This window comes from Panthera tigris, chromosome B4 (assembly GCF_018350195.1).
Source record: "Panthera tigris isolate Pti1 chromosome B4, P.tigris_Pti1_mat1.1, whole genome shotgun sequence".
Classification (NCBI taxonomy): domain Eukaryota; kingdom Metazoa; phylum Chordata; class Mammalia; order Carnivora; family Felidae; genus Panthera; species Panthera tigris.
This window is the reverse complement of record NC_056666.1, coordinates 35,886,410-35,902,667: the sequence shown is the minus strand read 5'-3', so window position 1 is coordinate 35,902,667 and position 16,258 is coordinate 35,886,410. Positions and strand designations below refer to the sequence as shown.

At 51.3% G+C, this 16,258-nt stretch overlaps 1 protein-coding gene across 1 annotated transcript in view; it reads left to right on the top strand.

Annotated features, from left to right (window-relative positions):
* The first annotated feature begins 2,509 nt into the window (after positions 1 to 2,509).
* WNT5B (Wnt family member 5B) overlaps positions 2,510 to 16,258 on the top strand; it is a 104,287-nt gene continuing 90,538 nt past the window's right edge. The window contains exon 1 of the mRNA XM_042991505.1: positions 2,510 to 2,543. Coding sequence (XP_042847439.1) covers positions 2,538 to 2,543 — 6 coding nt within the window. The 5' untranslated portion in view covers positions 2,510 to 2,537. The remainder of the gene's footprint in view (positions 2,544 to 16,258) is intronic.

Genomic DNA, 16,258 nt, shown 5'->3' with positions numbered 1-16,258 from the left:
GTCACCTGCTCTTCTCCTGGGTCGTCAGCTGGAGACCAAGCAAAGGTGTCCCTTCTTGTGCTCATTCTACACCCCAAATGAGAAGTTTGGCCCCTAACTCCACCCCACTCCTTTAGATTGAAACTTCCCTGGGCTGGGAACTGGTCTGAGTCATCTTTGTGTGTTAAGGCCTCGATAAACGCATGCATGAAGGGGACCTCCAAATCCCCCAGGTTGCAGTCCAGAGTGATAGGAGCCTCCTGGACAGATTTTCCCTTGACCTCCTGCAAAGACCCTACCCCCGGAACTGATGCTTTCTTCTGAGGAGGAGAGGAACTGAGCCTATTTGTAATTTGACAAAGTGGATTCAAAGCTTTTATGGCTGCTTTAGACCAGCTCTGCTCCCAGTTCCATCTGTCCCCAAAGATAAAGCCTTGAACTAGCTCCCCTCAGTGAATGCAGGACCATCCCCCCCCCCCCCCATGGCAATTATAGGCTATTCATTTAAAGTTGCTGGACCTGGTCTCATAAACCCCATTCACTGTGAGGTGAGAAAAGTCGTAGAGAACCTCCGGCCCAAGGCAGCACAATTCCAAGGAAGCCTTTCCCTCTAATTAGTCAGGTATTTGCTAAAACAGCTCTTACTTTCCTTATTGTAAAAGCCAGAGGACAATAGGTCCTTATAGCCAGGCCAATGTGGTGGGTTCCTGGTCCCTCATTCCCTCACACTCCCTGTGGCCCCTTCCCCCACTGAAAGGGGAGGCTGTCACCTTGTTTGGTTACTAATTAAGAAAAGGCAAAGCCTTCGATTATTACTATTGTTTTGTTTTGTTTCCTCACTGTACTGCATTCAAAGGCAATTTCTTTAGCAGGGTGACCTCCTACTCACTCAGGGAAGAGACTGGGTCTCAGAATGTAAAAGAAAAGGCATTTGGAGGGCACGCCTCAAACCTTGCTGGCTGCTCTTTGTTGGTGCCCTGTTACTAGCGTCCAGCAGCTGGGGCTGGAGCTCCCGCCTCCTGGGAAGCCTTCGCTAACTCCTTGGACAGCTCACCCAGAGGTGCTATGAGCTAATCTACCAACAGGACTTGGGGACCTCAATGAAAGTATTTAACCTTCGGTCTGAGCTCAGGCTAAAAACTGGGCTCTAGTGACTTTTCAGGCTACTAACTCCCTTCAGTGATTATGGACTGGTCGTGCCAATGTTCTGTGCCTCAGTTTCCTCATAAAAAGGCAGGCGAATATTTCAGCCCCAGAGCTGTCGCAGAAGCCATCGGAGAATGCATTTCCCATTTGGAAACATTTTACTTGGTGTACCCCCTCCTCCACCAGATTTCCTAGTCCCAGAGATTTCTGCTGGGTGCTGTAGGAGAAGGGGGGGCGGTCCAAGATCAAGAGGGGATATAACTTGAGTTTGTAAAGTGGATATAACAGATCTCTGGGGGTATTCAAAGGAGGACGAACGCGTGCGAGTGGCTGATGTAAATTCAGGAGCTATGGCCGGAACCTTCCCTGCTCTCAGAGCCTCCAGCTCCGCAGCGCCAGCCAGGAGCGTGGGGTGCCCCGAGGGGGCTGCTGGACAGGGTGAGTCCCTCAGGTCCTCGCAGAGGACCAGGTCGAGTTCCGGGAGGAGGCCGCGGTTGTGCTGGGCCGGGGGAAGGGGGCGGGCGGCGGGCCTCTGGGGCGGGCCCCCACCCCTCGGCACCCCCGCGTCCAAGCCCGGGGCCGCTCTGCCGAGGGGCGGAGGGGCAAGGCGAGTGCGCCCGTGGGGCGGAAGGCAGGTGCGGAGTTCACGGTCCCCGCGCCTGGGAGGAGCCCTGGGGAGGGGTGTCGCGGGCTCCGCTGGTGGGAAGGAGCGAGTCAGGGGCTGGCGCGGCTGCCGGGGGGCGGGGAGGAGGCGCGGGAGGCGGGGCGGAGGCGGCGGAGCCCCGGGGATCCACTCGCCCAGCGCTGGCCTCTGCACTCCGAGCCGCGGCCGCCACCCGCCCCGCAGCCAACTTGGGGCCGAAACTTCTTCGGGTCCCGCGCTCCGGAGGAGAGCGCGCAGCCCTGCGACGACCGACGGCGGCGGCCCGAGCCAGGCGCCGCGGGCCCAGGGCCTCCCTCCAGCTCGGCCGCGGGCTCCGCTCCCCGACCACCCCCGACCGCTGAGCTCGGGGGATCCCGGGCGCCGAGCAGGGAGCCCTCCCGGCGGCAGCCCGGTGCGCGGACTCCGAGACCCGGGACCGCCGGGGGAGGGGAGGTTCCGCTGCCCCCGCGGAGTTGGCTCCAGCGTCTGGGGGGCAGAGCAGACGCCCCGGCGGGCCCCCCAGAGCGGAGCGCGCGGGTCCACGCCGCCAGCCCAGCGCCGGGCGGCGGATGAAAAGTCCGGTGCGGGGGCCGGAGCGGCCCGCTCGCTGAGAGGAGCCGGTAGGATCTGCTCCGGGCGTCCCTGGCGGGGCAGAGCCCTCCAGACCGCACGCCGGCGCGCCCGGCCGACCCAGCGCAGCCGGGCGCTGGAAGACCTGGGCCGAACGGAGCGGCCAGCCAGAGCCCGCGGGCCTGCCAGGCGGCGGGACATGCAGGTAAGCGCCCGGCTGCCAGCTGTGGGAAAGGGAGCCGGCGGGCCTCCGTCGCCGCCCCCGGCCCCTGGCCCCCGGCTGTCGCCGCCCGAGAGGCGTCCTCGTCCTGGCTTCGGCGGCCGAAACTTCCCGGAGCGCCCCGACTTAGCGGCCCCCTGGGCGTCCGCCTGCGCTCGGCTCCCGGCAGCGGGAAGGGCCGAGGGGCGGCGCGGAGGCTCCGGGGAGCGGGGCCCTGCGCTCGGCAGGGAACCTCGCGGTGCTTGGCTCGAGCTGGCGGCCCCGGGTCAGGTGGGGGGCAGGGAGCGCCGGGGAAAGCGTAGTGCCCCGGCCGCGAACAAAGCTGGGGCGACGGACTCTCCGCGCGCGACTGCCTCCGGTGAGCGTGCGGGGCTGGGCACCGAGGGCGCGCTCCTGGCCGCGGGCAGGTAGGCTAGGGCTTGCTCGCCCTCCCCCTGCAGCCCCGGCGCCCGCCGCAGTCCTTCCCCAGGGTAGGGCGACCGAGGAGGGGGCCGGGGCAGCTGTAGCCCCCGGGCGCGCGCAAGGACCGTCTCTGGTTCCTGCTGAGTGCGAGCCCCTTGGAGCTTCTTGGTCACTTTTCCGGGCTTGGTCGGCCCAGCTGGACTTCTGTGCTTGAGGTCTGCGTCCCGCATCAGCAGACGGGAGCGAGGACTACATCTGGATTTTTTTAGCCCCCAGGAGCGGGGTTACTTTGGTGCCCGAATTCCTGCCTAAGCCTCAGAGCAGGTAAAGCACTGAGTGGAATTGGGAGCTTTCTGTTTTCTTTCATTGCTCCTCCGCTCCTGTGCCTCATCCATCCCAGCCCTGGGAGAAGGCGGGTGGGTGGGTGGGGGGAGGGTGCCCTCTTTCTCCATTTTCTCGTGGAGCCTCAGTGGATATTTGGCCATGCACTCTAGTCAGAGCCGCATTTCCTAGATATTTCCATCCTGCGAATCACTGTGAGAGATGATTCAATTTGCTTGGAGCATGATTGCTTCTGTTTTGCAAGAGGGAAACTGAGGTGGCTCAGGCCGTGGGTTGGTTACCCAGCTGTGAATGGAGGCATTTGCTCTCCACCCTGTCCCTGCCCGCCTCCCCCCCCCCCCTTCACTGCTTTGCCACCTGATCACATTGGCAATAACTTTCAGTTACTACCACCCTGGGCAGAGTTTTAACCTGGTACCTGGAGAGAAAGGTTCAGGATCATGTTACCAGTCCCTTGAACTGCTACAGTAGCCCAGGAATGTGCCCACTTGACAGAGAGCTGTCATGGGGCATCTGTGCCATGTCATCCATGTTGGTGCAGAAAACCTTGGGCCAGCAGGGCAGGGCCAAACACCAGCACTTAATGCGCACACGTGGGTGGAACCTTAGGGTGACTCCTTCTGTGGCTGGCCCCTAAGGCAACATAGGGCCCTGGGAGCAGCAGGCACACCCTCAGAAAGTGTGAGGACCCTTTCCTGGACCCAGCCACACCTCCTGCTGTCTGATTCAGCTGCGGGCTTTACTTATCAAAGGCAAGACTCCCAATCTCAGCCAGGGATGAGTGGATGCCAGGCCTCAAGCTTGTGCCCACACGCCTGTCCAAGGCTCACACACACAAGTCCTGGCAAACACACCGACCTATGAGTGGTGGTTTTTCTCCATTTCAAAATAGTGTCTGTTCTCTCTTTGACACAGAAGATTTGTGGTTATAAATAGCAAGGGGGAGGTGTGTCTCCTGGGAAGGAAAGGCAATGCCAAGAGACCTCTTTTGCACAGTTGTGAGCCAGGAGCAATGTAGCTGGGCCCTTCATTGTGATGCCAAGTCCATGAGCCCAAGAGAAGAAGCAGACTTCACAGGGGGTCTGTCTCCACACTCAAACATGCAGGTGGAACTCACACCAGGGTAGGAGCTGAATGGAATACAAGGACCTAAAGAGACAGTGGTGGATAAATACCTAAGGGCAGCTGTGAGAGACAGCTCCTCTTTCTTTCCTGAAGAAAATCAGACAGAGGGTGTGTGGCACACTGAGGGCGTTGGAAGCGGGGGCTTCTGACTGCCAGGGGTGCAGAAGCCAGCCTTGGAGAGCTTGCTGGCCCTCTTCCATCCGTGGGTTTCCTACTTTCCCAGGCTTTCGCTTCTTATGTATTTGAGTATGAATATATGAGTGAAGGTGTGTGTGTGTGTGTGTGTGTGTGTGTGTGTGTGTGTTAGGTGTTTGCTCAGGATGTCTGAAACCAGACCCCTCTTAAGTTCATTTGGTGGCTGTAATATCTCGAAGGGTATCTCACTGACTTGGAAAAAAAAAAGTTTTCTAAAATTTTTTTAAAGCCCAAAAGCGTAAGTGAAAGGGATACTGCCAAATTGCTGGGCGCCATATGCTGTGAAAAGCAAAAATCTGGGATTGTTATTCACCTGAATATCCACCCCCCCCCTTTTAACTCTAGTGGCAGCTGAAAGATTTTTTGTTTGCTCTTCTTCAAGAAGGGCAGAGGACTAGGCTAGTCTGTTCTAATTTTTACTTCTAAGATAGTTCTGTTGGTTTCTGGATTGCCACATCTGGCATCTCCAGCAGGGGAGGAAATTTTTATATGAGGTGATAGTCCTTGCCTTCTCTGAACTAAAAAAAACAACATGTCCACAAAAGCTTTCCTGTTCACTCTTCTGGTTTGGTCCTCCCTAGCTCCTTTTCAAACTACCTGCCATTTATCTCTGTAGTCTTCTAAACAGGTCTTCCTTCAGACTCCACCTTTGTTCACCCCCACACCTGAACACAATCCTGAGTGTTTGTAACTCCTTCAGGTCTCTTTAAGACTCACAACAGCACTAAGCTATAAAGATCCTCTAAGGAGGAGAGAATATGGAAGCTCCCCAGCCTCATCTGGGCATCCCTGCCTGGTTTCTACTGAGCATCTTTAAACTGTATGTAGGAATCCAGAAAAATCCAGCAGAGGGGTTGGGAGTAGATATCATGATAGAGATGAGAAGGTCTGGTTGTTTCCAAATTGAGCCACCTTTTAAAGTAATAATAACCTTCTATCCAACTCTGAGGAGCATGGTGGCTAGCTTGTTGGTGGAGCCAGGAGCCAACCTGGGAGCCCACCTGCTGTTGGGGGTAGTTCCTGTGCCCTTCCTTCAGCGACAGGTCCCCCAACTGCACAGAGCAGGTGACTGCTCCGCTCCTACCGGGCCCTCTCCCCCTGGCAAAGGCTCTGTTTACCTGGCTAAATTTAAACCTCCGCCCCCTCCATCCCAGTTTGACCCTCTGGCTGGCGGTCTGGCCACTGGGCTGGCTGATCCGGCAGCATTTCCTGACTTCTTTGCCCCTGCGGTTGCAGTTGGGTCTTTTGTGCTGCATGAATCCTCTTCCAGACTTTCTAAAGTTGGTCTCTTTCCTCCCTGCTTCTCCACCCATGTGGCGTTCTTCCCAACTCCTTTCCTCCTGGGTGACTTGGAACCTGGTTTGGTCCTCGAGGGAGACCCTCCAAGTGCCGCGCACGGAGGTTTTAGGACACGTAGACACATGTTGTCACCGAAGGTCCCCAGGACTGCCGTGGTGACTGACCACTACCCAGCCCCGCCCGCCTGGTCTGGGACCCCCTAAGAGCAAGTACAGTGCTGGCGGCAGTTGCAGTCCTTAAAGGCACAGGAGTGTTTTCTCAATTTCTTTTTGCACCCCCAAACCTCCAGCCCCCCCCCCCCCGGCCCCCCTTAGATCCCAACCTGTCTGTATGTCCGGTTCTTGGCATCAGCGTCTTTTCCTGTGGTGTTGCAGGGAAGGTTATTTACCCTGGTGGGGATGGGGGGCAGGGGAGGGGGGCGGGAGCGAGGTGCATTGCAGCTTCTCCTTTTGAGGTGTCAGCTCTCTCTTCCATAAAATGAGGGCGCTGGAGGCCCCTTCCCGTGCTAGCGTTCTGTCGTCTTCAACAGCTTTAGCCGATTCCGCTTCGGAAATCCCTCTGCCTTGGCCGGGCCTGGGGAGGGGAAGCCGCCAATCAGAGGAGGTGCGTTCCCACCGGAGGGGCGGGCCGGCCGGCTGCTTTCACAGAGTTACTGTTTCACAAACCGTGGTCGCGCAGGCAGGGTTTGTGGTCGCGCCGGAGGCTCTGGTTGTGCTCCTGGCTTTGGGCTCCGGCCTGGCAGGGGCCTCTGTGGTTAGTCGGCCTCCCGAGGAGAGGATTACCTCGAGGCTCCGTCTCCAGCTTCGGGTGACTTGAGGCTGGGTTTCCAGCCCTCTCTCCTCTACAGCCCCCTTGAGCCCCAGAAATGCGAACCCCTCAAAGGTTGCTCTTGTCTGATTAATTGATAAAGGGTCAGGAGAGGATTTCCCCAGGCCTGGGAAAGCTTAGTTAGAAAAGGCAGTGGGTTAGAAGTTTTTGGTTTGCAAACTTTAGTCCCCAAAGGTCACTGTGGAGTTATCTAGAATGTTCAGTGGGTAGATTTGCTCTGATTCCTGCTGGGAGAGCAAAAGATATGGTAACAAAGCTTTTCTGACACTAGCTGGGGGTGATCAGGTGTGTTGCTGAGGGTCCTTTGCTCTCCTTCCACAGAAGGGGGGCTCGGCTCCCTGCACTTGGGGCATCTCCTGGGTCTGAACCAGGACTCCTGCACCCTCCTGCGTTTCTCTTTCCAGCAAATATCCCACGTGATCCGTCTTCCATTGCTGCAGGGGGCTGCAGTTCAGAGGAGTCTCCTCATAGATCATCTCTAAGATTATGTACTTCACCTATACTCATTGAGAAAGTTCTCCTGGAAAAAACTGAGTAATGAATTACTAAATATTTCACCCAGATCTTGTTTGGGGTGCATGAGTTGCAATCAAGGTAATTAAACCTTAGAGAGATTTTGTATATAAGGTTAAAACTGGAAAATTCCAGGTCGCACTCTGGAGCAGGAGCTGGTGAATGGGACTCAGGCTGGGAGGAGGGGAGAAGAGAATGGGGAGGAGTTCTAGACTGCACTATCAGATTATGCCCTGAGACCTGAAGCTATAGAAGGCGAAGACAATGGAGACCGGGGCTTTGGAGTCAGGCTGCCTGGGTGTGGAACCCCAGCACTTAGAAGCTAGCTGTGTAACCTCCGGCCAGGTAGGTTACCTGACTTCTCTGTGCCTCAGTTTCCTCAGTTGTAAAGTAGAAACAGTAACATGATACTTATGTATTTGCTGTGTGGAGGGGTGTAGTAAGAATTAGTGTATATAAAGCACTAAAACTGTGTCCAGGACTTTGTAGGACTGTAGAAGTGCAATGTTACCATGCTACTGATGAAGGCCTGTTGGCAGGACAGGGAGAACTACTTGGCCCCTGCCCCCTACTTGCTCTGCATTTAAAGATGGAGGCTGTTTTGTGTGGGACATTAGCAGCACACTCATTGCTTAAGTCAGCATGTGCCCTCCAGTTCTCCAGGGAGCCTCATGAAGAACACCGACCCTGTCCAATCAGGCATAGATGTTTTGATCATCGCATCAGTGGGAATTGAGGGTCCCCGTTTGTGTAATGACCCATAACAGGAGAGCATAGATGTTCAGGGGTGGCTGTCGTGAAGGGAGGGAAAAGTGAGGCACTCTTAGGAGGAGAGTGGATTCTGATGTGGTCCTGTAGAGTTGAGGACTGAACAAGTCTCCAGCTGAGAGGGAAGGGGTCTTGCTGACCCCATCTCAAAAAGTCTGTTGTTTTTACTAAGCAGATGCTGAAACATTCCCTGTATTTGAAACCACTCAAATTCTTGACGTTTGTGTTTTCTTATTCTTAAAAAGGTAACCTCTGTGATACCAAATCTCAAATAAGCATTAAATATAAAGGGGAAGATCAGATTTGAGACTTTTCCTTTTTCCCCTGGGCTGGATGTGTTTACCACCGAGAGACCAAATAGTACAGTTACTTAGAAAAGAGACACTTTCAGGGTCTCATTCTCCTGTGTCCCCAAAGGCCAAGCAGGTAGCCAGAATGCATGAGGGAGGAGCTGAGAGTTTGTAATACAATAGTGAGTGAAGGAGAGTTCCCTGTGGCAAATTGAGAGGTATTCCCACTTAAAGGCATTCCAGTTGAGACATTTAAAATTCATTTTGTTGGAGGGGGGAGGGCTAGGTGGCTCAGTTGGTTAGGCATCGACCCTTGATCTCAGCTCAGGTCCTGATCTGGTTCATGGGATTGAGCCCAACGTTGGGCTCTGTGCTGAGAGTGTGGAGCTTGCTTAGGATTCCTCTCCCTCTCTGCTCCGTCCTTGTGCATGCACCGCTCTCTCAAAATAAATAAACTAAAAAAAATGTTTTGTTTTTTTTTAAACTCGTGGTCAACCCTCCCAACACCTCTCTCTGTGTTAGGGAGCCTCAGGCTGACAAGCAGGGACCCCCTTGCTTTCCCAGGTAAGATCCCTTCTCCAGAATGGACGTGAGGCTGCCTCTAGAGGGTTGCATTGGGTCCTTTAATTTGTCAAAACCCAGGGATTACCCATCCCTAGTCCTAATCTCCTAACCTAATCTCCCAGTTTCTCAAAGAGAATGAGGCCTCTTTCAGAGGTGTCGGAAACAGAGCCATTACAAATGGGGTTTCTTACAGACTTTGTGTATCATTCGTGATATTCACAGGGAGCTCTCACACCTCCCAGAGAATACCCTCCCTACCTTCACTGCAACTTGAAAGAAATACAACCCAGCCCTGCACAAAGGTCTCCTAAGCTCACCATAGCCTCCAGCAGTTCCCTCTCCACATCCACTTCCTGCCACATGTAGGTGTGCATGATGTTACAGAACCCCCCCCCCCGCCCCCCACCTCATTCAGGGCCTTTGCACCTGCTGCTCCCTCTGATTGGACTGCTCATGCCCCCCTCCTTCAGATGGCTCCTCCCACCCATTTGGGTCTCAGCTTCTCAGAGAGATCCTGCCAAGCAGAACTGTCACCTGCCCCCAGGCACTCTGTTTCCTCTGGAGCACTTACCACCATCTGTAACTCTCCTGTTTATTCTTTTTTTTTTTTTTTTTCTTAAATGTTTATTTATTTTTGAGAGACAGAGCTCTCACAGGGGAGGTACAGAGACAGGGAGCCAGAGGATCCGAAGTGGGCTCTGTGCTAATAGCAGAGAGCCCGATGTGGGGCTCAAACTCATGAACCTCGAGATCATGACCTGAGCCAAAGTCAGACACTTAACCACCTGAGCCACCCAGGCGCCCCTATTAGTTCTTGTTAAAAGTCTGCCCCTGCCCCATGTTTGTCTTGTTCTGCACTGCATCCTCAGAGCGAAAACAGTGTCTGAACAGTGTCTGAGGTTAAAAGATAGTCAAGGTATATTTGTTACTGTTGATCTGAGGGCAATGAATTGTGTAGCATGTTCATTGCTAGAAATAGGCCCATTTTGCCTAATAAGTATGCCATCCCTTACTGATTTTCTGATGATGGTTGAATTATTCATATAACAAATATTGATGTAGGCATGTCCCAGGTGCTAGAGATATAAGACATAGTTCCTGAACTTCAGTAGCTTTTGTTCTAGTAACTTCTACTGCATGCAGATAGCAAGTGTGCAGTACTTCAGAAGCTCTCAACTCTTTTATTCTCCCATAGCCTATGCATTAGACCCATCTTTGATCGTGCGCATCACAGGCAGTTTGGGGATGCAGTAGAGGGCGGAAATGCAGAAGGAACAGGAAGCCAGAGGAAGCCGTTGAGGCCCAGTCGTAGATCCATGACTTGCAGCACTGACCTGACCTGTTGCTCAAGTCCTGGGTCCTCACTTGCTCTCAAGGGGATCATTCCTCCATGCTGCCATTACTGGTGGGATATTTTTCACCCATGTGTGTGACCAGATTGAGAGACAGTGAAGAAACTGATTTAGGAGTTCCCTGGGTATCTTGTATCCCAGGCACTCAGTCATTCCAGATTGGCACCATCTAGAAGTTACTAGATCTTATCTCTTTGGTCCTAGACTGCTGAGCACAAGCATCCAGGAAAGCCACATCGAGTATCTTTCGAAAAGAACTGATAGGAAAAGCTCTCTAGTTTGCCACAGGCAACTGTACCACTACCTCCTGTGATGTGTCATAGCCTAGTTTCCCTTCTCTGTCACTGGCAGCAGCTGTCCTGGTTTCCTTTATCTCCTCAGACCTCTTCTCTCCTCTGCATCCATTCTGATGGCTGTAAGTACTGTCCCCTTCCTTCCCATCTCACGTTTTAATCTCCTGCCTGCTGGTCTCCCCTGACCTTCAGACTGGTGTGCCCAACGGCGTAAGCAGCGTCTCGTCTAGGAAGTCGAAGAGGCATCCCAGCCTGCCTTCTGACCTCTTCCCTTAAACCTGCTCTTCGCACAGGCTTCTTCTCCTCACCCTTCCAGTTTCTCCACCATAAACCCCGGAGTCATTCTTGATTTCTCTCTCTCACTGCCCACATCCAAACCACCAGGGAATCTTGCCAAGTCTACTTTCAGAAGATACTCAGATCCATGACTGTTTCTCACCTTCCCCACCCCTCTCCTGTCTCATTCCACCAGCAGCTCTCTGTGGGATCACAGTGATGGACGGACTCCTCCCTGGTCTCCCTGTTGAACCACATCAGATTGTGCCACTGAGCCCTCCGCTGGCCTTCCATCTGGTGCAGGAGAAATGCAGAGTCCTTACGACAGCTCACTCGCCTGGCTGATCTGACCCTTGCTTCCCTCCGTGACCTCTGTTCTCTCCCTTTGCTGCATCACGGTGACCTTCTTGCTGGTCTGTGAGCCCAGCAGGCACGCAACTGCCTTGGGGCTCCGCACTTTGCTTTCCCTCTACCTGCACTGCATCCCACTCTCCTGCTCCTTCCTCTGGCCTTCCGTCAAATGTCATGTGCTTGTGATCTTCCTTGACCACTGTATAAACCCCAAACCTCCTACCTATTCCCCACCCCCTTCTCTGCCTTACTTTTCTCCATAGCACTTATAACCATTGGACATGCATATTTATATATATTTTACATGTTTGTTCTTTGTCTGATTCCTCTTTCTAGAATATACACGTCACAAGGGCAGGGATTTTGTCTGTTTTGTTATGTGGAACAATGCCTGACACATAGTGGGTGAAGGAATTGAAAGAACGGTGAGGGTCTCTCACATCACGTGGAAGGGCTACAAGGGGAAGAGGTGGTCCTTCCTTGGCTCTGTGGTTTCCCCATTCTTCTTCCCCCTCCCTCACTGGAGGGCAGACGCGGGGCAGCTGGTGAGACTGTGTGGCATACCTCTCTTTGTTCTGACGAAATTAAGACAGGTTCATTGAAAAACAGAATTTTTTTTCATTTTTTCAATCCATTCATATTTTCAGGGAAAAATATTGGAAAAATAAAAATGTTAATTCCAAGTTAGAGGTAATCATGGATAATATTTTGGAGCATTCCTTTTCAGTCTTCTCTGCACATACGTGTACAGACACATATGTGTTCGTAGACGTGTGTGTTCCTTACGTGCTTGCTCCTTTCCCAATGGTGACACCTTAAGGATGAGGACGGTGCCCGTGCCGCTCCCCTTCAGTACCTCACAGGGCCTGGCCGGAGCAGGTGCACATAGGGCCGAGGAACAAGTGTGTGGTCTGTCACCTGGCGAGCAGTTGTAGTCTGTGTGGAGCCAGGCCCTGGGTTTCTTTGCCTTTTCGTCTCATGAGCCGCAGGACCAGCGTAGCATCTCTACCACTTGTGTTTCCTTACAGTTCTAAAACTGTATGTCTAAATCTCACCCCTATTGATTGTTTTCGACCTGATAATTCTTGGTTGAGGAGGGTTGTCCCGTGCATTGCAGAATGTTTAGCCGCATCCCTGCCCCCTGCCCGCTAGATGCCGGTAGTGCTAAGTCAGAGTGTTGCTAGACATCGCCAGCTGTCCTGTGGGGGCAAAACCTCCCCCTGGTTAAGCACCACTGTCCTAAAGTGTCTCTGTTGTCTCCCTTGTTTCCACGTCCCCTAAATCCTTTGGAATTGTCACTTGTCTTGCATCCTGTTTCTGTGCCACTGCCTGAGTGTGAGTTTTTATGCATCAGATGTGAATTATGGCCCCAACCTTCTCACCTGCTGTCTGTCCCTGGTCTACCCACACAAGGGCACCCCTCACCCTGCTCACTGTAGGTCCCTCTCCTGCTCACAATTCTTGGGTGACTCCTCCTTTGCCTACTGAATAGACATCTTTACTCTGCTGTTCAGTGCCCTTCAAAATCTTACCCTAACTTACCACCTTTCCAGAGTTCTCTCCTACTGCTTCCCCTACTTCTCAGGGTCTGCTCATGCCTCTTGTTCCTCTCAGACCCCTTCCCTTCCTTTTTGAAGAACCTACCTGTTCTTCAAGGTATGGCTCAGATGCTACCTCCCTGGTCACCTCTGTCAGAAATGATCTCTCTGTTGCTTGGAGTTGGCTTCCCGAAGAGCTGTTATATCAGGAGACATTCGTTACAATGGCCCTTTTCACACTTTGCCCTATATTGTAATTACTTGCAATGGGGTCTTATTTTCACCACTAGTTATGTGGTTGGCTAAGCTGTCTTCTCAGGTAGAACTTAGGTGAGTTCCCACGTGCAGCTAGGACTATATGTACCCAAATCACCTCAGGTGATTTCCCTCAGCCATCCTACTGATTAAACGGGTGCCCAGCCAGAAGAGGCTTTGTTTTTACTATGTACTTGTTTAAACAGAGTATCAGCTGGGGTGCCTGGGTGGCTCAGTCGGTTAAACGTCTGACTTTGGCTCAGGTCATGATCTCACAGTTTGTGAGTTCAAGCCCTGCGTGGGGCTTTGTGCTGACAGCTCAGAGCCTGGAGTCTGCTTCAGATTCTGTGTCTCCCTCTCTCTCTGCCCCTGTCCTGCTCATGTGTGTGCTTGCTCGCTCTCTCTCTCTCTCTCTCTCTCTCAAAAATAAACATTAAAAAAAAAAAACAGAAGAATTGAGTATTGTATAATTTGATTTGTTTCAACATTGAGGAGGCAAAGGAGACCTGAAAATTCACTTATGTGCCAGCGACATTTTATCAAGGTACTGTTCAAAGCTCTGTAGTTCCTGGCTCTTTGGAATTTTCCATGAGGACCCAATCTGAGAGGTGGGTTCTGAGTAGCAGAAATGACACCCTACGTATCTTTGCTTCTCTCTTCCCAGTGACAGTCCCAGCATTCAGCATTGTTTTTACTTGCTTAATAATATTGATAAATTAGTGAGCTGGTAGCTTCAATTTTTTAAAAACAATCTTTAAGTTTATTTATTTATTTAAAGAGAGAAAGCACAAGTGGAAGAGGGGCAGAGAGAGAGGGAGAGCGAGAATCCCAAGCAGGCGCCACACTGTCAGTGCAGAGGCCAATGTGGGGCTCAAACCCATGAACCACAAGATCATGACCTGAGCCAAAGTCTGACACTTAAATGACTGAGCCATCCAGGTGCCCTGAGCTGGTGGCTTCTAAAGAGGTTATAATCCGCAGGTTAAGAAAGCTGGTCTTGAATTGTCTTTTTTTTTTTAATTTATTTTATTTTATTTTATTTTTTGAATTGTCTTATATCATCAATACTAAGATACATTTTCATATATCTGAGATTACGATGCATCTTAAAAACATTTTTTAATGTTAATTTTGAGAGGGAGAAAGACAGAGTGTGAGCAGGGGAGGGGCAGAGAGAGAGGGAGACACAGAATCTGAAGCAGGCTCCAGGCTCTGAGCTGTCAGCACAGAACCCAACCGGGGCTCCAACCCATGAACCTCAAGATCATGACCTGAGCCGAAGTTGGACGCTTAACTGACTGAGCCACCCAGGTGCCTGTAGGATGCAACTTAAAATCAGTATGTGTCATAGTTCATTTGGGAGAACTTTGCAATTTAGAATCCGTAGCATCTCATAAATAAGGTAATGTCATTGATCACTATTTACTAGCATGATCTGATGTCATTTCTTGGTACCCGCCTTAGTGCTCCCTTGGAAATGTGCTACTGTTATTTTGCCAAATAGGAGAGTTAGAGAGTCACCTTCATGTTGAGCATCTACCAACTAAGAGTTAAAACTGAGATAGGAAATGTTAGGCAAAGACCAGATGTCCCGTGGATCCTGGACGCTGGTGTCCGAGGACTCTCAGTCTCCCAGGCAGTCACTTGGGAATCAGAAGTCTGTGGTTTCTGCCCCTGTTTACCAGGGATCTTGGGCAGAAGATACCTTGGACAAGTCTCCCTGTCCTCATCCGTAAATGGGTTTATAACGTAGCCCTGCCTTGTCTAACTCATAGAGTAGTTATTAGGATTGAGACAGTGTGTGTGAAAGTGGTTTCTAACCAATGTAAGGCACTGTGCCTACCTGTAGGAGGATGTGTGGAGTGGAAATGTGACCCAGACGGAGACTTTTTTAAGTCTACTGACAAAATGCAGCTCGAGGTGACTCAGCAGTGATTCATACCTGGCACTTGTCTTATTTCTTTATTTCTAGGAAAGAGTCTTTGAAACTTTGCAGAAGCTTGTCTGGTGAGGTAAAATAGTATCCCAAAGGATCAAAGAGAAGTAACATCCTACAACTAGAATATGCACTGTTTTGCTTTTTTTCCATTTCGTATTTTCCTGTTTCACTGCCTTGACATTGGAAATTTAGTCAGATAAAGTATCATTAATATTAACACAAATATCTTTCTCATGAAAGAGTAAGTCTAATCTCTTATGTACAGTGCTTGAGAAATCAAATTCTGAGCCCAAAAGGTACTGGCCCAATCCTGGCCCCAAAACTGACCAGGAGTGGGAATATCGCACAGAGGTGACCTTGAGCAAGTTACCCACAAACTTGACCTCAGTTTTGTCATCTGCTGAAACCCTTAAAAGGCCGTTGTGAGGATTACACAGAATGCTTGGAAAGCACTTAGCAGGGCCTTGCGCATAGAAATCACTCAGTAGATGTTTGCTCTAATTGTGCTCCTGAACAGCCATGAGAAATGCTATTGTGCAGTCACAGTAACTAGTTCTGCTGACACTATCCAAAGCTTGGTTGTGTCTGGAAAGAAGGGATGGAGTTGGTGTTATTTTCATAGTTAAGCACGGGCTTTAATAAGCTACACAAGCATGTCAATTCAGCAATTATCTGACCTCAATAACATTGCATTTTCAGATACGGACAGTGTATTATACTGTAGCCAAATCAAGAGAATCCTGGTCAAAAGCTTACCAGGCAGCTTTTAAATATTTTTCTTTCATATTAGATTCTTGAAGCGTCCTGTTAACCATCCATGTGCTGAGGAGTAGCCTTAAGTGGCATTTTTTATCCTTAAAAACTTGCGATGCCTGGCGGTGCCTGAGTGGTTCAGTCAAGGTAAGCATCAAACTTCAGCTCAGGTCATGATCTCACAGTTCACAAGTTCAAGCCCCACATTGAGCTCTGGGCTGACAGCTCAGAGTCTGGAGCCTGCTTCAGATTCTGTGACTCCTTCTCTCTGCTCCTCCCTTGCTCGCACTGTGTCTCTCTCTCTCTCAAAAATAAATAAACATTAAAAAAAAAAAAAAAAAAAAAAAAACAACTTGCGATGCCTGCCCTCAGAGAGGGAGTTGTGGAGAGATGGTGTCCGGCTGAGATGTCTGGCTCAGTAGGGGACACATGCTTCTGAGAAAATACCGTGAACTTACTTCCACAGTCTGTTTATAGCTGCAGGTTAGGGAAAGTCTTAGTGCCCCAATTCAGACTTCATACATTCTGCCCTGTTCCTTCACATGCCGCCCTCTGTTGCCACAGCTGAGCAGCAGTGATGCTTACTTTTCCTTTTCAGTCAACTTTATTGAGATATA